We start from the raw sequence: 23,546 nt of genomic DNA on the forward strand, positions 1-23,546 counted from the left end.
GAGCCTGACTTTATTTATTTATAATGTGGATTTTCATCTCTGTGGATGTATGTGGGTGTTAATTCTAATGTATGAAAAGCTCTAAGAGTGTAAATCATTACAAAATGGCATTTCTAACTGTCCATCTAAATGAGACTTGGCTGATTGTGGCTACTTTGCTCCCTCCACTGCACATTCTATTGGCAAGAAATAGCAGAAAGGCAGATCCAGATCCAAGATGGCGGCCGAGTAACAGACTCCCTGAAACAGGGCACGGTGAGTCTGGGGAGCTAAGACTACAGGCATCTCTGGCTGGTGGGATCTGCCTATACTCATCCCTTTGAGGATACAGGGAGAAAGCAAGGGACTTCTGGACCCCAAGAGGAGGACAAAAACTGTGGAAAACTGGCAAGTGGTTGCGTGTGTCCAATCGACCTAACCCTGCTGACAGCCATAAGTATAAGCAGCAGTGAGACTTCAAACCAAAAAAGCCTTACCTGTGAACTGTTTCAGTGTTTTTTGGACTTGGCACTCAGTTGAACTGCCATTGGGGAGAGCCTGAGCAGAAGTGTGGAGAACTTTGGGCACTGTCTAGGGCCCCAGACTGAGCCGCTGAGCCAGACAGAACTAATAGTGTTCGGCTGTGGGCCGCAGGGAGCCATTGTGAGAGAACTGCCCCAGCAAGCTCTGCCCTCGGGGTCACAAACCAAGGATAGGGCGGAAGCTGGTAACCTAGTGACTGAGCAGCCTAAAGGCGGGGACTGAGCTGCCTAACAGCCTTAACCCTCAGGAGCAGAGTGAGACTGGTTCTGGTACACTGGAGCCTCGGGCTGTTGTCCTGGGTAGAGTGCCGTGGCATCACATCTCATAGCAACTTCAAACTCCTGGGCTTGGTGTCACCCAGACCTTCATAAGAGCTGCGCCACAACCCCCGACATGCGACCCGTGCCCGACGAGCCTCCACATGACCTGACCAGGAACTATGGGAGCCATGCAACCCTGTGTCCTCCCTCCTGTACCCTACCTGCCTCCACACTAGCCCGCTACTCTGCCCAGGGACTCTGGTAGCCGCATGTGCTCTGGAGCCCTCCCTGCCTCTGTGCAGAGCCCTTCTCCTGTCCAGAGCCTGCTGCAGCCTTGGCCTCTCTATGCCAAAGCCACTGGGCACCAGGCGACCCCAGAAATGTGCGCACCACTTCCCACCCTGTTGCTGGATCTGGGTGTGTCACACTCCAGAGCTGCTTCCACAACTAAAATTCCCAGGGTGGGGCAGCCCCAGAGGAACTACATGGGGCCACTCACTACAAAGATCCAGCAACAATTGAGTGATCCCACTGGGGTCTAATCTTGGAGTAATACTTCCCCAACTCTGAGGACAGCCAGAGGCAATGGTGAAAAACAATCATGAGCCAAAATCAACAGAAAAACTCTGGCAATATGAATAGCCAGAGTAGATGAACTCCCGCAAGGATCAGTGGGGCAGACACAGCACAAAATCCCATGAACAAACAAATAGCTGAGATGTCAGAAATCAAATTCAGAATCTGGATAGCAAATAAGATTGAAATTAGAATTCCAAGCAGTAATCCAAAAGATATCTCAAGAATTCAACAAATTCAAAGACCAAATGACCAAAGATTTTGACACATTGAGACTAGAACTTGCAGCCCTCAAAGATTTGAGAAACACAGTAGAATCCCTCAGTACAACAGAATGGAGCAAGCAGAAGAAAGGATTTCTGACATTGAAGACAAAGCTTTTGAACACTCCCAAACTCTCAAGAGGATGAGAAATGGAGGGCAAAAACAGATCACTCTCTCAGACAGCTCTGGGAAAATTTGAAGAAAACTAATATTCGTCTTATAGGGATCTCCAAAAGCAACAAAGTGGCTTCACAAGGCACAGAGTCTCTTCTCCATGAGATTATGAAGGAGAACTTACCAGACATGCCAAGAGATTCTGAAATTCAGATAGCAGACAGTTTCAGAACTCCAGAATGACTCAACCAAAATAAGACATCCCCCAGACACATCATAATCAACTTCACTAAAGTTAATATGAAGGAGAAAATTCTGAAAGCAGCCAGACAAAAGAAAACCAACACCTACAAGGGCAAAAATATTAGAATAACTGCAGATCTCTCTGCTGAAACCTTTCAAGATAGAAGAGGATGGTCATCAAATTTTAATCTCCTAAAACAAAATAACTTTCAACCCAGGATCCTGTACCCAGCTAAACTGAGTTTCATTTATGACGTACTTCAATGACATTCACAAGATGAAGAAATTTGCCATAACTAAACCAGCTCTACAGGATATTCTCAGACCTATCCTCTATAAAGACCAGTGTAATCCTCCACCACAAAAGTAAATCCACCCAGAAATTTTTGATCAAATTCCAACTTCCACAGTTGCAAAAGGATTAAAAATGTCCACCGGACTCTTGAAAGGATTATCAGTACTCTCAATTAATCTGAATGGTTTAAATTGTCCTCTAAAGAGGCAAAGGATGGCTGACTGGATACAAAAACTCAAGCCAGATATCTGCTGCATACAAGAATCACATCTTACAATAAAAGACAAATTTAGACTCAAAGCGAAGGGATGGTCATCTATACTCCAGGCAAATGGAAAGCAGAAAAAAGCAGGCGTTGCAATACTATTCACAGACACAATAGGCTTTAAACCAACCAAAATAAGGAAGGATAAGGATGGACACTTCATATTTGTTAAAGGTAATACTCAATATGATGAGATTTCAATTATTAATATTTCTACACCCAACCATAATGCACCTCAATTTATAAGAGAAACTCTAACAGACATGAGCAACTGGATTTCCTCCAGTTCCATAGTAGTTGGAGATTTTAACACCCCTTTAACTGTGCTGGATAGATCCTCCAAAAAGAAGCTAAGCAAATAAATTTTAGATTTAAACTTAACCATTCAACATCTGGACATAACAGACATCTACAGAACATTTCATCCCAACAAAACTGAATACACATTTTTCTCATCAGCCCACAGAACATACTCCAAAATTGACCACATCCTAGGCCACAAATCTAACCTCAGCAAATCTTAAAAAATTGAAATTATTCCTTGCATATCCTCAGACCATCATGGAATAAAAGTTGAAGGCAATAACCACAGGAATCTGCATACCCATACAAAAACATGGAAGCTAAACAATCTTATGCTGAAGGATAGATGGATTATAGATGAGATTAAAAAGGAAATCACCAAATTTTTGGAACAAAACAACAATCAGGACACGAATTACCAGAACCTCTGGGATACTGCAAAGGCAGTCCTAAGAGGGAAATTTATAGCACTGCAAGCCTTCCTCAAGAAAACGGAAAGAGAGGAAGTTAATAACTTAATGGGACATCTCAAGCAACTGGAGAAGGAAGAACACTCCAACCCCAAACCCAGCAGAACAAAAGAAATAACCAAAATCAGAAAAGAATTAAATGAAATTGAAAACAAAAGAATGATACAACAGATCAATAAATCCAAAAGTTGGTTTTCTGAAAAGATCAATAAAATAGATAAACCTTTGGCCAACCTAACCAGGAAAAAAAGAGTAAAATCTCTAATTTCATCAATCAGAAATGGTAACGATGAAATAACAGACCCCTCAGAAACTCAAAAAATCCTTAACAAATACTACAAGAAACTCTACTCTCAGAAAAATGAAAATATGAAAGAAATCGACCAATACCTGGAAGTATGCCCCCTACCAAGACTTAGCCAAAATGAAGTGGAAATGTTGAACAAGCCTCTATCAAGTTCTGAAATAGCATCAACTATACAAAATCTCCCTAAAAAGAAAAGCCCAGGACCAGATGGCTTTACATCAGAATTCTACCAAACATTTAAAGAAGAACTAGTACCTATACTACTAAACCTCTTCCAAAATATAGAAAAAGAAGGAATGTTACCTAACACATTCTACAAAGCAAACATCACCTTGATCTCCAAACCAGGGAAAGACCCAACAAGGAAAGAAAATGATAGACCAATATCACTAATGAATATTGATGCTAAAATACTCAATAAGACTCTAACAAACAGAATCCAACAGCACATCAAAAAAATTATACACCACGACCAAGTGGGATTTATCCCAGGGCCTCAAGGCTGGTTCAATATACGTAAATCTATAAATCTAATTCAGCACATAAACAAACTGAAAAATAAGGACCATATGATTCTTTCGATTGATGCAGAAAAAGCTTTTGATAATATCCAGCATCCCTTCATAATCAGAATACTTAAGAAAATTGGTATAGAAGGGACATTTCTTAAACTAATAGAGGCCATCTATAGCAAACCCACAGCCAGTATCGTATTGAATGGAGTTAAATTGAAATCATTTCCACTTAGATCATTGTCTATTGTCTCATTGCTCATTGTCTCCATTGCTCTTTAACATTGTAATGGAAGTTTTAGCCATAGCAATTAGGGAAGAAAAGGCGATCAAGGTTATCCACATAGGGTCAGAAGAGATCAAACTTTCACTCTTCACAGATGATATGATCGTATATATGAAAAACACTAGGGATTCTACTACAAAACTTTTAGAAGTGATCAAGGAATACAGCAATGTCTCAGGGTACAAAATCAACACCAGTAAATCTGTAGCCTTTATATATACCAACAATAACCAAGCTGAAAAAACAGTCAAGAACTCTATTCCTTTCACAGTAGTGCCAAAGAACATGAAATATTTGGGAGTATACCTAACAAAGGACATAAAAGATCTCTACAAAGAGAACTATGAAACTTTAAGAAAAGAAATAGCTGAAGATGTTAACAAATGGAAAAACATACCATGCCCATGGCTGGGAAGAATCAACATTGTTAAAATGTCTGTACTACCCAAAGCAATATATAATTTTAATGCAATTCCTATGAAAGCTCCATTGTCATATTTTAAAGATCTTGAAAGAATAATACTTCATTTTATATGGAATTAGAAAAAACCTCGAATAGCCAAAACATTACTCAGCAATAAAAATACAGCAGGAGGAATCATGCTACCAGACCTGAGACTGTACTATAAATCGATAGTGATCAAAACAGCATGGTACTGGCACAAAAACAGAGAAGTAGATATCTGGAACAGAATAGAGAAGCAAAAGATGAATCCAGCTACTTACCGTTATTTGATCTTTGACAAGCCAATTAAAAACATTCAGTGGGGAAAAGATTCCCTATTTAACAAATGGTGCTGGGTGAACTGGCTGGCAACCTGTAGAAGATTGAAACTGGACCCACACCTTTCACCATTAACTAAGATAGACTCTCACTGGATAAACGATTTAAACTTAAGACATGAAACTATAAAAATCCTTGAAGAAAGTGCAGGGAAAATTCTTGAAGGAATCAGCCTGAGTGAATATTTTATGAGGAGGACTCCCCAGGCAATTGAAGCAGTATCAAAAATACACTACTGGGACCTGATCAAACTAAAAAGCTTCTGCACAGCCAAGAACATAGTAAGTAAAGCAAGCAGACAGCCCTCAGAATGGGAGAAGATATTTGCAGGTTATGTCTCCAAAAAAGGTTTAATAACCAGAATCCACAGAGAACTCAAACTTATAAGCAAGCAAAGAACACGTGATCCTATTGCAGGCTGGGCAAGGGACTTGAAGAGAAACTTTTCTAAAGAAGACAGATGCACGATCTACAAACACATGAAAAAAAGCTCATCATCCTTAATCATCAGAGAAATGCAAATCAAAACTACTTTGAGATATCACCTAACCCCATTAAGAGTAGCCCACATAACAAAATGCCAAAACCAGAGATGTTTTGGCGTGAATGTGGAGAAAAGGGCACACTTCTACACCGCTGGCGGGAATGCACACTAATACGTTCCTTCTGGAAGGATGTTTGGAGAATACTTAGAGACCTAAAAATACACCTGCCATTCGATCCTATAATTCCTTTTCTAGGTTTATACTCAGAAGACCAAAAATCACAATATAACAAAGACATCTGTACCAGAATGTTTATTGCAGCCCAATTCATAATTGCTAAGTCATGGAAGAAGCCTAATTGCCCATCGACCCACGAATGGACTAGCAAATTGTGGTACATGTATACCATGGAATATTACGCAGCCTTAAAGAAAGATGGAGACTTTACCTCTTTCATTTTTACATGGATGGAGGTAGAAAATATTATTCTTAGCAAAGTATGTTAGGAATGGAAGAAAAAGTATCCAATGTACTCAGCCCTACTATGAAGCTAAATTATAGCTTTCACATGAAGGCTATAACCCAACTATAGCACAAGACTATGAGGAAAGGGCCAAGGAAGGGGAAGGGAGGGGGGAGGTTAGAGGGAAGGGAGGGTAATAGGTGGGGCCACATCTATGGTGCATTTGGAATGGGTACAGGTGAAACTTACTAAATGCAGAATACAAATGTCTACATACAATAACTAAGAAAATGCCATGAAGGCTACGTTGAACAGTTTGATGAGAATATTTCAGATTGTATATGAAACCAGCACATTGTACCCCTTGATTGCACTAATGTATACAGCTATGATTTAACAATAAAAAAAGAAAAGAAATAGCAGAAAGGCATTTGTCACTATCATCACTGCCATGTAGTTAATGGGATAAGGATGGGTAGCACAAGACTCTGCATGCCATAAAGAGAAACTGCTAAGAACTAGCAGAAAGAGTCTGGACCTCCTGGAAGACCAATGGAAGCAAAACCAAGAAAGGCATAATTGAGAGGAAGTGGAAAGTGTGATAAGACATGTCTCCATGGAAAGCAGATGAAAACTAATCCTCTTAATGAATGTATCCATTAAAGAATGCAAACAATCTTCTAATAAAATCCTCAAACCACTTTCTACCATTGTAGTTCATGTTAATTATTATTTCAAATCTCTACATCCTGCATATTTTATAAGATTTATTTATGCTTATTTGCCTTCTACTATAATTTGACGAGAGGAGGTATAAAAGAAAGCCTAATTTTTAAAAGAAAGCTCAACTTTTAAAATATTTTGTGAATCATATATTTCTTTTTCCTTATAAAACACTTTTTAAAAATGATTTGTTTCTTTTTTTTTTCTTTCTATAGTTTTATCTAGCCTGCTTAGCCCCTCTAAATAAATCTGAGAAGGCGTTTGATTTTACTTCATTTCTACAGTTGGGGGTTCATTGAACTCTCTGTATTCCCACATAAGTGGCCACCTTATAAACACCATCGATCAGGTGTACTAAGTGGGAAAACAGCTAGAAGTGCCACAAATCAATCTCCATTCTTCTAAACAGATGCTCCAACAGCCTCCATTCTCTGTACCTCCATTTCCTATTGAGATCATCTCCAATGTTTCCTGAGACCCTTTATCTAAGCACACTTTGCCCTCACCTCCTTTCAGTCACTGGGCAGCACATTTGTATTTCAGTGATCTCAAACTCTGACCTCATTCCCTTCGCCAAGTCTTTGTCTTCTCCTCTCTCCTCCGCCATCAGTGTTGCAGATCCCATTTATCATCCACTTTGTAACATCTGTGCCCAACCACAGACCCTGCTGATTGTATCTGCCTCCCTCTCCACTTCAGAGCCTATGCTAAGACATCCCACTTTTTATCAGTTTTTATTCCAGCAAACATCATCCATTGTCATTTGTGTTAATTCCAAACCAGTAGGAAAAAAAAAAAATCATGGCTTTGTAATGACTCCATGCCAACCAACCACATTCACCAGAAAAGTATAGTTTCTTTAAATGTGCCTCTCTTTAACCTTTAGTCATGACTTCAGATGTTTGCTCTGTCTCTCTAATATATATATTCTCCACCTCAGATATATGCAAATTTTCTGTCTCTCTTTAATCATCCACACTCACCACTGTCCCTTGAGTCTTACATGCTTTTTATAGAGATCAAAGCAGGCTGGCATAAAGTTCCACAACGATCACCACATTTCCCAAATTTCCTCCATAGGTTCATTTTTATCCTGTTCTATCACATAGAAACATGGCTACTTTTTCCAGATTTCCATTTGGTTTTTTCTTTTCTATTGATCCATAAGTTTTCTTATCTTTCTTGTACGTTCAAACTCTACTTCATCAGCCGCCTACCAAATCTTCTATCATTCCCTTTATCACCCACATGCACATGTGTGTGCACACACATACTTGCATGCACACACAGCTCTTCTCACTCCTCTTCACAGCCAAACTTCCATAAAATGGAGTTTATCTGCTTTGTCTTCTAAATCCTTAAGATGGCCTTTCTCTGCTTCATTCTATATACTCTGATTTTCCATCTAGAATTGCACTAAACTAGCCCTCTGGAGGTCACAAGCAACATTTTTGCATTCTCATTCTTCCTGATAACTCTGAAATATTTTACCATTTTTCCCATCTTTCCGTGGATTTAGTGCCTAAACCTTCATACCTTGGGGGCTGCAGCATCTGTCCCTTCTTCCTCTGTTCTGCTTGCCTCCTTCTTCACTTCTGCATCAGCGTCTGACCCAGGTAAGATCTCACTGGCCACAAACACCTACCTTTTTTCAATACAGTTGGGACTAATTTTACTTATGACTGCTCTACTGAACTTTTCTGTCTGGTTTTTGAATCCTATTGGAAATTTTAATCTAAATGTGTAAATCAAACCAGCATCTCTGATCCTGTACAAATCACCATGCTCTTTCCTTAAAAATAACTCTTCTTGCTTTATTTCTTATAATGTGATCAATACTAAACAGTAATTCATTCTAAAAATGCTCAGATTCATACTTTAGATTCCTAAAATCATTCCTACCCTCCATCCCAATATCTCAACCTTTTATCTGTCTGAACTTTATCATTTTTTTCCTCCAAATTCACCCTGACCTTGATTTATAAATTATGAATATCATCCTTCCAGCAAGTCACTTTGTATAATTAGCCTTCTCAATCTAATACGTAACATCTAGAGTATTCTCTCTAACGTATTATTTAGAGCATGTCATTCTTATTCTCAAACATTGATAAAGGCTGTCTATTTCTTATTGAAGTCCATACTCCTCATTTTGTCAGTTGAGGTTAAGCAGAATTTGACTTTAAAGATCTAAGAGTGAGCAGCAATTATCCCTCCACACTCACCTTTATGATGAGATCAACCTAGATTCCTGGCTGTTTCTGAAGTTACACTAAGCTTGCTTTTGCATGGCTAAGACCTAGACTGCCTTCTTGACCTCAGTCAAGCTTCTGCCTGTTGTTCGAAGTCCAATATTAATGATCCCTCTTCCCACTCCCCTGAACGAAGCATGCTGTATTCATGCTTCAGAATGACCTCTCAGTTCAATGCAGTAGAAAAGCAAAGGCTTATTATCAGCTAGACCTACATTCACTCATCGTCCCATTACCCAACATCCTTAGAGCCACAGCTAATAGGCGATTTTTCTGAACATCAGATTTTTAATCAGTAGAGTAGGCAAATATTGTCCATCATACAAAAGCAATATGAAGATTAAATGAGACCATGAATGTGAAATATCTATTGGAGTCTCTGGTACGTTTGTATGTTTCAGACACTTAATAAGTGTTATTGTGCTGTCCTTACTCTGCAAGGCTTCATATGTTTATAATATTTCTCTTGGTCGTACACATTTAAAATCTTTTATATTACCTGTTATCATTTCAGAATAAATCACAGTGACACAAAATAATTAAATTTGGGCTGGTTGTGGTGGCTCACACCTATAATGCTAGCACTACGGGAAGCTGAGGTGAGTGGGTTGTTTGAGCTCAGGAGTTCAATAGCGGCCTTAGCAAGAAGGGTAAGACCTGTCTCTACTAAAAAAAAAAGGTAGAAAAACCATCTTGGCTTTGTGATGGAGGCCTGCAGTTCCTTAGGAGCTGAGGCAAGCTCCTGAGGAGGCTCCTCAGGAGGCTGAGGCAAGACAATCACGTGAGCCCAAGATGTTGAGCTTGCTGTGATCTGGGACGCCATTTACTTTATTAAAAACTTTATAGAGAAGACAAAATAAATATGTACAAATAGGGTAAGGTAGGGATAAAGTAATAGGATATTAAACTGTTTAGCATTGACTTCTATGTGAATTAATGCTTCAACAAATATGTTTTGTAAATATATTATGATGAATATATCCAGTTGTTAATTCTTGTTTCGTTATTTGCTTTTTCTTCAAGAAACGAAATTAGTTTGATAAATTACAATTTATCCCACCCAAGTAAAATAAATAAACATTCCCATAAACCAATAAATTCACTCTGGATTTCAGAACTGACCTGCGCCATTTACAAAATGAATCATGGACAATGAATCAGTGATCAACACAGATAATTCGTGAGCTGAGGCCTGGCATAAACACAGTGTCGTGTTGACCCTCACAATAATCAAGCAGAGGGCAGTCTAGTCTGTCTTCTCTGTTATAGTATTCCACATAATAATGCTCTAAAATGTAAATTTGTTCTTGGTTCCATGAGTATTTCAAGTCCCAGAATAAAAATAATTTTCAGAGAGAATGCTAAAGTCACCTTTTGTTCCCCTCATCTTATAGATGAAGACACAGTTTCAAAAAGGCAAATACATTTAGTGAAAGAGAGAGAGAAAGCCTCTAACTTAGCATAGTGCTAATGGATGGATTGGCTGCCAACTAGACATCTCCCCATTGCTCCTCACATTCCTATTCAGAACCTTTTCTGCTTCTCTGACTTTTAAAAACATTGCATTTGGAAATTAGTGAATGTATATAATACATGAAAAATAGCATTACCGTATTTTCTCCAGTCCACAGCAGGGGGTAAGTGCCGCCATAAAATAAGGTTGTTTAGATGATTTAAGTAAGAAGGTAGGGCATGAAAACCCTTCTGGTTATACCACACCTAAAAAAGAAAGATAATTGAGTGGCGCTCATGAAATTAGTTCTTCAGTCTGCTCATCAGCTTTTCTAGAGCCCGGGAAACACATGTGTCAATTAGCTTCCATGGCACCTGAGGGCAGGACTCAAAGTAATGCCCCTCCTGCACGCTGACAGTGAGCAGTCAATTCCAGTCTGGTAATCTTATATTTATCTCAAGCATATAATTTACAACTAAAAATAGATTAATTTTTCTCAGAACAAATGTGAATCTTGCTCTATAATTATATTCTTACAGGGAAAAAAGAACCGAAGCCCATCATTCTTTTTTTGTTCTCAGCTGGTAAGCTAATGAAATTTGACCTGCAAATTAAAAGTGTGGAAAGTGATCAGAAAAAAAGATTACTTTCAAATTAATACCTGAACATGGAACATTATTTCTCAAAACAAACGGAACCAAACATTTGCTGAGCATAAAGTAGCATGTGAGTCAGTGGAAAGGGGAAGGAGAAAGTAAGGTAACATTAAAGTCGAGATAAAATATAGCATTCAAAATACTAAGGTGACCATCAGGATCTCTATTTCAAAATATCGATATTTTAATGAAAAATATATGTTCAGTTTGGAAAACTGGTGTCTTCAAGAAGTATAATGAGTCAAACTGGTGCATTCTGGTTCTAATTCAGTTGACTGAACAGCTTGGTTCTGTAGACTAGGTTGCCTTTTGTGACAAGACCATTCACTTTGTAGCATTAGGGTTGCCCCCCAGAAGGTTAACGTCTCTTCAAGTGAACCCGCTCAGGGTCTTACAGATGTTTTATGCAAAGTTTGGAGCCAATTTCAAGCCCTTCCAACTTAAGGACATCCAACTCCTTTTCTTTCTATTCCATCATACTACAATGAGTTATTTTTTTCAACCAGAAGCCCCCGTGGCAGCTATTGTGTTCATGAGAACAGCTCAGAAACAAAATATTGCTTGTGTATTTAAAAATCAAAAACAAAACCCTGCTACCTTAGCCAATGTTCCCCAGTTCATTAAGAGAGCTCACTTCATTAAGCAACTCAGAGAGCAGAGCCCATCTCTCACACCATTCATGCTCTTTTTCAAATAATGTTTTCTTAACGTTCATGGAGAATCCCTGACCAATCATATTTTAAACTCTAAGGGGAAGAAGAGCAGCTTAAGGTCACTAACCAAAGAACTTGGGATAGTCTGTGAGTATCCAACGCTGTGCTTCGACAGACTGGGATTGTGTGACCAAAAAAGAAACAAGAAAAAGAAAAAATCTAGAGACACTTAGACACACAATTCTAAAGTTTAAAGTAGGGTAAACTCTGATTTCCATTCAGCACAAAACTAAAGGAGCTTATGTCATATCTCAGAGGTACATTCACCTCTTCCATCCAAATCAAGATTCTGTCCCACACAACTTCATACTGTCACCTTCCAGAATCGTGCCCTGGTCTTCCTGTCACACACACACACAAACACACACCCACACACACACCTGCACAGGCACGAGCCCTATTCCTGGAAATAGTGGAAACTTAGGATTTTGTTAATTCAAAGGCAAGCTAATATAGTAGAAAACCCACTACCTATGGAAACTGGACCCTCCTACTAACCCTGTCTGTGACCTCTGGGTCCTGCAAGGCCTCCCTTAACTGTTTAACTAGAAATAAAATATATGAGAGACAAAGGTAGTCTTTGCCTCTGGAATAGGGTTTTCAAATTTTGTTTTGTTTCATTTATTTGTTTTTATTTTTTTGTTTTAAGAACAGAATGATATTTTCCATCTTAGAAATGACACTGAAAACAATAGAGGGAGCAGAGCAGCTCTGGTGGAGCAGCTCTGGGGAGACAGGAGCCTGCCTGTGCAGCCGCCCTCACCTCACCCTCCGAGGGCACTGAGCCTTCTGTCTTCAGTTTAGTTAAGTCCTGGTTCTGCACAATCCCTGCATCCACAGACTGTGTCAGGCAATTTTCACACCCTCCTATTCTGACACTATGCTTGACCATGTGACTTGCTTTGGGCCTAGAATATGACACACAGCAGAGGTTTGAGAAACACAGGCATATTCCTGCACTTCCTCTGGTGTCTCTGCTATCACCATGGGAGCCTGGTGAGGCCAACCTCGCAGAGGATAACACAGGAGCAAAGCTGAGACCTCAGCCTAAGCCAGCAGCCAGCCACCCACACGTACAATCACTCCTGGCCAAGATCAGGCTAAGCCTTTAATAGCAGAGCCCTGCAGACCCATGAGCTAAATGAACATCCTTTGCTGAGGTCACCGAGGTTTGTGACTGTTATTACCAAACATCACTGTGGCAATAGATAATTCACGCAGTCATGGGCACTGGAATAGGTTATTAACGAGCCAAAAACTGAAAACATGTGACACTGGCGTTAAGACCCATAAGAGGGGGTACAAATAGACAATTAGAGAAAGCTGGAAACACAAGAGAAAACATGTAGAAATGCAGTGGGGAGGATGACAAGAAAATCGCTGTGGATCACTCAGAAAATGTTGGTCCATATCACATGCAGTGTCAAGACACTGGGCAAAATTTGTCACCTGTGCTGACTTTAAAGATAGGAATTGTGTCCAGTTAACATCTTGACGTGGGTATGAAGTTCTCTAGGCAGTGTGCTGAAGGACATGGCCTCAGAATGAAGACGCAGTCAGGAGTGCGGCTTCGAGGACTGTGTTCAGAACACCGAGAACAGGGCAAAGGAGCCTCTCAGAGGGACAGAAGGGCTTCTAGGAATCCTAAGGGGTGTTGTTCCACAGGACCTAACTTTGAAGTCCCCAAATACCAGTACTAATTTTAGAGAAAGTGGTGTGTCTCCACAAGAATCGTGAGAGTGACTTGTGGCCCTCAATGAGGTAAAGGGAGAGGCTGGGGCTTCACAGGGAGCCATAGCAAAAAGATTGGATCCCATGCAGAACTCAAACGGACTGTGGCAGCCCAGCTTTCCGCAGGCAGGAACCAGCCTGCAGCACTGCTCAAAAGACTTATTTCCAAATATCTTAGTCACAGATAGCCAGGAGGGTGAAGAAAGAAGCAGCATTTGTCAGAGAGCACAGTTAAGGGCCATTGCAGATGATGGGCTGGGGGACATTCCCTGAAGACAGACTGGGGCTGTACTAAGCAGTAGTCCCCACAGCAGCAGGTGCTAAGACAGCCCACAGCAGCCCAGCCCTACCAACCACAAGCTAAATGCATTTATTGTTGATAGCACTGTGGGTTTGCAGGTGTTTGTGACACTGTATTATCTCCACATATGATTGATTCATAGAGTTCTATGGAACAAAGTTAAAAATGTTTTTGAACTTCCTTTCAGGTCATCTATAAATTGGTCTTTCCTTCAGAGACATTTTATAAACTCATTATGTAAGCAAAGCATACTTTACGATGATCTGAAAATTAGCCTTCAGTAGAGTTCAAAGGAAAGGCTTTTCTTTCTTTCTCCTTTTTTTTTCCTCCCAAGAACAGTTTTATAAAACTGGACCAAATTCTGGAAATAAGGTGTGGGATTTCCTTCCCTGTCAGCCCATAAGTCAGAGAATGATAAAATCCAATAAGTGAAATAGGAAGTTAATCTTTTAAGAACATATCATGACACCTCAAAATAGACCTTTCCTCACAGGAATCATGAGTAATAGCTCCTGAGAAAAGTAACTAAGTAGTTCTAAGAAAAAAAAAATGCCTCTGGATATTCAAATGTACAAAATTCCCTGGGAGAACAGAAATTTCTGCAAATAAGCAAGAAAGGCAATATGTTTGTTCTTTTTACCTGAAGGGTATACGTGCTATTTCTCATTAAATAAGCTACGCACTCAAGATGTGAGTGATGTTATCTCATAAAGGTTCCAAGAGAGACATTCCACAGTATAATGCACCATACATTAAGCCTATTTGTATGCAAATTTTCTATTTTCCCTTCAAAATGACTATGAAAATCAAACCATCTATATCTTACAAATGTAGCCTAAAGGCTTAAGGAAAACGCTGGCTATTAATTACTGAGAGGTAAATGTAACCATTTGATGTGACAGTCTCTAGCATGTGTTCAGATAGCAGATTGCCCCTTACACCCAGCAATATAGGATTCCTTGGCTTCCTGGAAAGCAGCTCAGTCTCCAAAAGGCAAGAGGCAGTGGACTTGCATGCCCGTGCCTGGCCCCGAACATGTCAAACATTAAGAACTTCAGAAATCACCTCTCAAATATGTCAGCACAGAAGACTAATCTAAACAAAGATAAAAAGAAGCAGATGGGCAGCACCTGTGGCTCAGTGGGTAGGGCACCGGCCCCATATCCCGAGGGTGGCGGGTTCAAATGCAGCCCCAGCCAAACTGCAACAAAAAATAGCCGGGCATTATGGCAAGCACCTGTAGTCCCAGCTACTTGGGAGGCTGAGGCAAGAAAATCGCTTAAGCCCAGGAGTTAGAGGTTGCTGAGAGCTGTGACGCCAAGCTCTCTCCAAGGGCAATAAAGTGAGATTATATCTCTAAAAAAAAAGAAAAAAAGAAGCAGGTGTTGGGGAACACATGAATCACTGGCCCCTCATCACTGAACAACCTCGACTCCCTGGATATCTCAAAGCAAAGACACAGACATCTACCATAAATGAGAAGGGCTTGGATTCGTATCATCAAAATTTTCTTGGAGGAAATGAACAGATTCCTTCCACCAATTAGGTACATTTTTATAATGGCCACTTAGTATGTTCTGATATAAGCCAGCAAATATCTGTATATTTTAAGTCATTTTTCTATAGAGCTACGAATGATGATATTGTCATATCAAGCTAGAAATTTCATGTGTGTTTCCTTTAAAGGAAGAGAGATTTGAACAAATTTCAGCTAACGAAGAGATTTCTGAACAGTTCATATTAGAACTTCTGATGTCCTGACATGAACTCACATGCACTCTCCCAGGGTGGACTTGCCTTCCTCCCACAATCTACTCTTTTCCAATCTGTCTCTTACTTCAACACCATCCTATAGCCCCAATCTTGGAGACCGAAGGCTCTGAATCTTTCATCTTTCTCCATGTTAAGTTTGTTCAGAATTTTTCCTTCCCCTGGAAAGCCCTCTGCTACTCGTCAGCTCTCCTGCACTCGCATTGGTGGGTCGAGGCATCCTCCCTCCACCCCAGGCCTCTTTTCCTCCATCTGAAGACCCCTCCTGCCTGGCCTCTGTAACTCCAGGGGCCCATTCTTAATTTGTAGGGATAGGCATGGCAGGGCTTAAAAATCCAGGCACCCTAAGAATAGCCTTGTGTTTCTTTGTGTCAGCTCTGCATCTATGCAGCCTTCATGAAGATAAGCATGTAAGTGCACATTCAGAAGAACTCTGGACACTAGGGAAGCTAGTGATGAGACTACTTACTGAGACCATGGATAGCTTTCAAAATGTATTTAATCTATCAGGCAAAGTCTTAACAAAAAGCAGTAACCTATTTGCTCTATTTCTACACAGTCTAACGGAAGACAAGTCATTTTTTCTTTCAAGGAAATATTTTCATACAACTATTCTTAATGCTCAGTAACAAATGTTAGAATTTGATGTGCCACCCCCACCCCATGCTCATGAATATATTTGCATATCGAATTTCCCTAAATAATTTCTAAGACAGCAAGTTGAAACAAAAAAGAACAAACAACAAAAAGAAAAAAGAACTCTATTACCTTTGCCAGAGCTTTGGGATTTGATAAGTTTGCATTCTTGTTTCGAGCTTCACTGGGGGGTCGTACTCCAAAAGACCAACCTCCAACCCTGTTCACAACAAATAGCATGTCACTGTTTCAACCAGGGAATGCCAGGACTTCTTTTTTTTTTTTTTTTTTTTTTATTTTGGGGATTCATTGAGGGTACAATAAGCCAGGGTACACTGATTGCATTTGTTAGATAAAGTCCCTCTTACAATCATGTCTTGCCCCCAGAAGGTGTGGCATGCACCAAGGCCCCGCCCCCCCTTCCCCAGAAGGTGTTGCATTACCAATTACACTAGTCACAGTGGAGTATTAGGACAGTAGCCGTATGAGCACCTGTGGCCTGTGCATGACCACACAGACTGAGCACAGTGCTGGCAAGAGTGGTCTGACCCCCAGGTCAGGCACCCAGGGACTGGTGTTGCTTTCAGAGAAGGTCTGGATAAGGCTGGCCACATTACAAAGTGTACTTGACAGAATTTACCATCTTGTTCAGAAATACATGGCACATAATGGATGTGGCTATGATCGTCAGCACTCTAATTATTTTAATTATTTGTCACTTCCCCCTACAAATGTGCTATTCACAATTACGTCATCTGTCATGATCTTTCAAGCCACTCAGGTTTGCCTTCCCCGCTTTGTTTTTTTTTTTCTTAAATTCCCCCTCAGAACTTTAGATCTGGTTTAGAAAGCCGAGCCAGAGAACTTCAGTTCGTTAGATCCTCCTTCTGAGGTGTCACAAGATCCTATGCAGTCCATCCACTGTACCAATCACCACACTGAGTTTTATCTGACTGTTTGCTAGTTTATCCTTTTATGCAACTCTGTGAGTTTTTTTTCTTGGTGGGAAAAATTTTATCTCCATATCTCCATGGGTTGTGTAGTATCTATTATGTATTAAGCTTCCAAAAACAAGTTAACATTAGAAATAAAGGCACATATTAAACTTGGTTTCCCACTATCTGGATCCACGGAGACTGAAGAACAGTCTACTAACACAGTGTCCCTACTCTCCACAAAAAATGCAGGCAAAGGAATAAAGAATACATTCCCACTTGGCTCAGTTGAATATATTCATTCATTCAACAGATGTTGATAGAGCATCTTTAATGTGCTCTAGATACTATCCCAAGTTCTTGGCAAACAAGTTCTCACCTTCCAAAAGCTAGCTATCAGTGTGAGAAAAGAAAATCTGAGACTCTAGGACCTGTTTAAAGGAAGTAAGAAGTGGGGCAGCAAAAAAAAGGGCAGGCAACCCAGACTGGGGGAGGTGGCAGTGTCTGGGGAGGATGAGGACACACCAGCATAGCAAGGATCAAGAGGGGACAGACAAGGGCAGGGAGGTGTCCCAGAGGGACACAGGCAGCCCATAAGAGGCCTTCCTATGCGAAGCAACCGCAATGCGTTTGGGAGGCTCAGGAAATTTGATGATGTGGGCAAATGTCACCAAGATTTTAAAGCAAGGAGAGGTACTTTTGTCTAACTCCTTCATCCAAATCTCTCCCTCAGCCTCCTGGAAATCCAGCACAAAACAAAAGCTTTCCCAAAAATTGTTCAAGAGGAATTTTAAGATACCAGTTTGTACCCAGGTTCCCATGTTGGAACTCTAAAAGAAGGCCTTCATTTCATTATGCTGTTAACGCACCCGCTCTTGTTACCCAAAGCAGTAAAACCACTTCCGGCTCTGCTGCTACTACCCCTGAGGAGCCACAGTTGGTACAATTCCCTGCAGTGCTCAGGAGAGTGCAAGCCAGCAGCAGGGAGTCTTATTAAAAGGCCTGCAGCCACTGTTTGGAATTTTTATGAGCACCAAGGTTGGTATTAGACTTTTGAGTTTGTAGAACATTAGCATTTGAAACAATAGGTTTTATCAAGTTCTTGAAGGATAATAAAGACCCAGGGACAGTCCTAAACACACCTTGGTTTTTCAGCCGGCTCCAGCAAGTACTCCTCCAGGTTGAAGGCTGAGAGATTCAACAGCGTGTGGCCCAGGCGGCTGGTCAAGTAGGGGGCCCTGGCACTCCTGTTTGGACACTTCTGTGATGGTTTTCAAAGAGATAAAATAGAAATGTATTATTTATAGGCCACCAATGGTTTTCCTGACTCAATTTAAGCTAAATGTAACTTTTTTCTTGCTTTCAATTTTTAATAAATTATCTATGGCCTTTTACATGGTCCTATTTCTAAAATCTCTTTAAGAGTCACCTACATTGGAGAATTATGCCACAGTTTTCCTGAGACCTTTGCAGTCAATTATATCTGAGAGTTTTACTTTTTTTTTTCCAGTATGTAAATTGGGGTGGATTTGTAAGAACTAAAAAGAGAAATGGGTTTTCCAGTGGGGTGATTCTGTATTTGATGAATGGGAAAAAGACTCAAGGTAACTGGCAGGAGGAAGATAAATAGCAGAATTCAAAAGTATGTGTTTCTTTCATAAGTGTCTAAAGTAGAAATCAAATAGCTCTTCTCCAGTGACTCACTAGGATGCCAGCACTGGCTCTGAATTATGAAAAAAATCACCAAAAAGGTAGAAGGTGATCATCACCGCCATCTCCTGGCCCCAGGTGCCTGCGCAGTCGTCCACCCTCCCTGGCCAGTGAAAAGTACAGATTCAGTCTGCCCTGTGTCCATGCCTCAGACAATTTAGGAAAATGTAAGATAGTAAAATAGAAAATGACTCTGTCATTGACCCTTTTATTTCTGCTTTGCAAGGTTATTTTCTCATTTGCAACATAGAAATAAAAACAGCCTTACCTAATGCACAGTTTTGCTGTTAGGTTCAGTGTGTAAGAAAGTATTATATATAAAAGACAAATCGTATTCATGTAAAAACTTAGGGAAAAACACCATAAAGAATAGCTATGGAGAAGTGAGACAGGTTAAATCCATTTAAGGTATTACTTTCAGGCTCTTAACAGAAAAACTTAGAAAAAAACACCATAAAGAATAATAATTGTCACAAGTTATAATTCAGCCAAACTGTTACAGGTAAACTATTAAAAAAAAAAAAATGAACACATAGAAACAGAGTGAAAAGGCGGGGAAGTTGGGGAGGCATTGGTCAAAGGACACAAAATTCCAGTGAGACCCGAGGAATGAGTTCCATAGCTCACTTGTGTAATATGATGATTATAGTTAATAACAGTATCTTGAATAACTAGAACACTGCTTAAGCATCCCCTCAAGAAAACAAAGAGGTGAGCGTGTGAGGTAACACAGATGTTGAACAGCTTGATTTAGCCCTTCCACACTGTTCACACATATCAAAACATCCTGTGGTATGTCACAAATACATGCAATTTCTACTTGCCAATGTAAATGAACAAATAATAGATAAATAAATAGGTCAAACTTCATCATCTCACTCCCAGGGGAGCCTAACAAATCTGTAAAGTGTCCCTACCTCTACCGTTTCTCTCTCCAATCCCTTTATCTCTGCACCAAAACATATCTATCGAATGGCCGTTTTCCTTTAGATGACTCCCTTGCTTAAATAAATTCAAATTTTATTAAGAATTTTTATTAAAAAATTCAAATTCTTGGGGCGGCGCCTGTGGCTCAGTGAGCAGGGCGCCGGCCCCATATGCCGAGGGTGGCGGGTTCAAACCCAGCCCCGGACAAACTGCAACAAAAAAATAGCTGGGCGTTGTGGCGGGTGCCTGTAGTCCCAGCTACTTGGGAGGCTGAGGCAGGAGAATTGCCTAAGCCCAGGAGCTGGAGGTTGCTGTGAGCTGTGTGATGCCACGACACTCTACCGAGGGCAATAAAGTAAAAAACTCTGTCTCTACAAAAAAAAAAAAACTTCAAATTCTTATTAAGAATTTATGTCTACTACAAAATGTTTCTAGTCTCTTTTTTCTAACCCTGATCTGTGTAGGGGTTCCCAGAAAGACCATCGGTAGTAAGCTGAATAATGACCTCACCCCCAAATATCTCTGGAATATGTAAATGCTGCTTCCTACGGCAAATACGAGATTAAGTGACGGATGTTGGGATTGGGAGAATATCCTAGACTGTCAGGATGGTCTTCGTGCCATATGCAGAGGGAAGCACAGGGAGATGTGATGGAGAGAGGAGACTGTGACCTTGGACACAGAGACTGGAGCGATGTAGCCACAAGCTGAGGACTGCCAGAGCCCTCAGAAGCTGGAGCCTTTGGGGGGAGCGCCTGAATTTCGTACCAGCTGTACTGATTTCAGACTTCTAGCCCCCAGAACTGTGTGAGAATGAATTTCTGTTTTTGAAGCCACCCAGCATATGTTCATGTATTACATCAGCCTCAGGAAATAAGTATACCCTCCACTAACTCCGCATACAGCCACACCAATGCTTGATTATGTTTTTGGTCATATTGTTGCTGCTACTGTTGAGATTTCCAACTCTAAAAATTCCTGCCTGTTCTTCAGAGACGAGCAATTCCTGTTGCCCTTGGATCCTTCTCTAATAATGCCTCTTCCAAATAATTTCTTCATTCTCAGAAGTAGAACTAAACTTGAAACTTTTTTGTGAGTTTAGAGGGAGCCAGGATGCCTTTGAAAAAAATATGAGGAAATAGACGCATCCTTGCTGACCCAGGGAAACCGCCCTTACAAATCAATGCAGGGGTGCAAGGCAAGAACTATAGTAAGGGCCTCAAAACTCTGTAAAGGAACAGGCCCAGCTAAAGTAATGACAAAATTCAAACCATGAACAAACAGGCTGAGCTACAACAATGAGGGTAATCAGGGCTGTCCCCTTGTGTGCTTCAGAACAGTCCCTGTGCCTTGTCTGCTTCTCTAGAATTGCTATTCCGGAGGGCACAGCTGGTGGTTGTAAGGATTCCTAACTCTTCTCGTAAATAACATCACCTGTTTGAAACCTAGGGTTAGTTTTTGAGATGTCTTCCACAGCCTGCATTCTGGTGGATTGACTCCCCACCCCGAAGGAACTGACTCATCTGGTCTTGGACCCTCCACCCAAGGCCCTGTGTTCCCATAACTGACCCATCTAGACAGCAGTCCACACCAAAGGACTGATGATTCCACCCTGAAACCAGAAAATTAGCTGTGCCCACCAAACTGTCTTTAAAAACCCTGTGTCCCCAGTTCTCAGGGAGGCACATTGGAGAAATGTCTCCTATTTCCCCACCTAGTGCTATGCAGAATAAATTCTTTCCCAGCTATAAAACCCTGCTGGCTTCTTCTTAGACAGGGGGCAGATGAACCTGGCTAGGTCCCACCATCAGGACTTCTGAACAGTATGTGTGAATTTAAGAAGAGCAAAAACATTTTGCCTTCTGTGAAAACCCAGTTAACTTGGTCCAGTTCTATCACTAAAAGACAAAAGAACTGGCTTTGAGGCAGTGCCTTTCTTCCACACACCTTTGTGTACATCTCCCTCAACTCATCCCTAAAGTTCAAATTGTATATAAAACCAGCACGTTGTATGCCATAAATGCATTAATGCACACGGCTATGATTTAATTTAAAAAAGGAAAGTAGAAGTAATTTGGAAAATGGACAAACCTAATATTTTGTATAATTATCATTTTTAATTTTAATAATTTTTTGTCCATTACTAATGAGTACATTTTTATTCATTTTATTTTAATAAAAATACAATTCAAACAAACAAAAGCAATATCCATTCCTTGAGACTATGATCAGAGAGAACAAAACAGATACTCCTTTACCAAGTAAGATGGCCTTAAGAGTAAGGAAAAAAGATACCTGGGTGCCAAGGTTCAGGGATCACTTGGCATGGGGACTTCCTAAATTGCTCTAGCTACAAGAAAAACTACACACCCTGGTTAACTTCTTAACAATAGGAGATATCAGACAAATTTTCAGAACCTTTTTACTCTGATTTGCAACCCAGAGCACTACAGGTCTGATTGCACAGAGGACTGGCCTTATAAACACTCTTTCCTAATAAGCAAAGATAGACCTGAAGCCAGTTTCTGCCAGCTGATACAGATGGCTCACAAATCGTCTGTGTCATATATATAATTCACCTTTGGATGCAAAGAGCAAAAACTCTACCTTATTTTAATGCTAAAAACCCACCCCCAATTGAACATACATGTTTACCTGTCGTGTATGTATTTGACCTCCCTCATAAATATGTACAGCTTTTCTCCCAAACCTGCTAAATGTGTATGACTCTACTGTGTAGTACAGACCCCGTGAGGCACAAAATCCAGACTGCCTTTTCCCTACTGGAAGAGAGCACTTTTGATCCCCTACTCCCAGACTACCTCTTTCCAATTTGCAAACTGTTATCACCAATAAATCTTTCCTTTCTCCTATTTAGACATCTTGATAGTCTTTTGAATGACAGAAATGTTGTTAATGCCACCTCACCTCCCTGTCTTCCAAAGTCCCCTGATTTGTTATGCATGACCCAGCACTTCATAAAGTGAATTACAAAAACCACAGGTGCCACAAAAAGGAAGGATTCTTCAGGCAAAACCTGCAGAAAATGCTGCATCTCCTCCATCCTACCGTGAATTCAAGTATAAGTACATTATCAGATAATAGCTTCTTAGAAGAGCTCTAGCAAAGAGACCTGCTTAATACTGCTTTACCCAAGATTGATGAAACTTATTTGGTTATGGAACTTTTTCATGTGAAACCCTTTTATTCTTATATCACAGAAGTCTTACAAGTCTTTCAATTCCTATGAGGTGGAGTGAATTTAGGGACATAAACATCAACCATTCTGATATTTATTAATTTGTTCCTTTACCATTGGCACCCATTCTAATTCCAACAGACTTTACATAGCTAGTCATAAAAGTGACTCATGTATTCAATCAAAGTTAGGCAACAGGAGCATGGGTGAAAATCTGAGATTTCGTGAATGATGGGATACAGAAAAAAATCCCTAAAACAAAAACATTTGAGCATGCTCAGTACCTTTGTAAATTATAAAACCTCATAAATAAGTCTCAGAATCAAGGTTCCTAGTCTAACCTCTTCATGTTCCTCCCTAGCTCTATGCACAGGAAGGGACTCTTTGGAAT

At 40.3% G+C, this 23,546-nt stretch overlaps 1 protein-coding gene across 1 annotated transcript in view; it reads right to left on the bottom strand.

The window, feature by feature from the left end:
* Positions 1-23,546, bottom strand: part of ABCA13 (ATP binding cassette subfamily A member 13) — a 578,079-nt gene that overhangs the window by 170,833 nt on the left and 383,700 nt on the right. The window contains exons 46-48 of the mRNA XM_053553839.1: positions 18,462-18,580; positions 16,517-16,604; positions 10,735-10,843 (exon numbers count right to left, since the gene is read on the bottom strand). Coding sequence (XP_053409814.1) covers positions 10,735-10,843; positions 16,517-16,604; positions 18,462-18,580 — 316 coding nt within the window. The remainder of the gene's footprint in view (positions 1-10,734; positions 10,844-16,516; positions 16,605-18,461; positions 18,581-23,546) is intronic.

Source organism: Nycticebus coucang, chromosome 11, assembly GCF_027406575.1.
Source record: "Nycticebus coucang isolate mNycCou1 chromosome 11, mNycCou1.pri, whole genome shotgun sequence".
Lineage (NCBI taxonomy): Eukaryota > Metazoa > Chordata > Mammalia > Primates > Lorisidae > Nycticebus > Nycticebus coucang.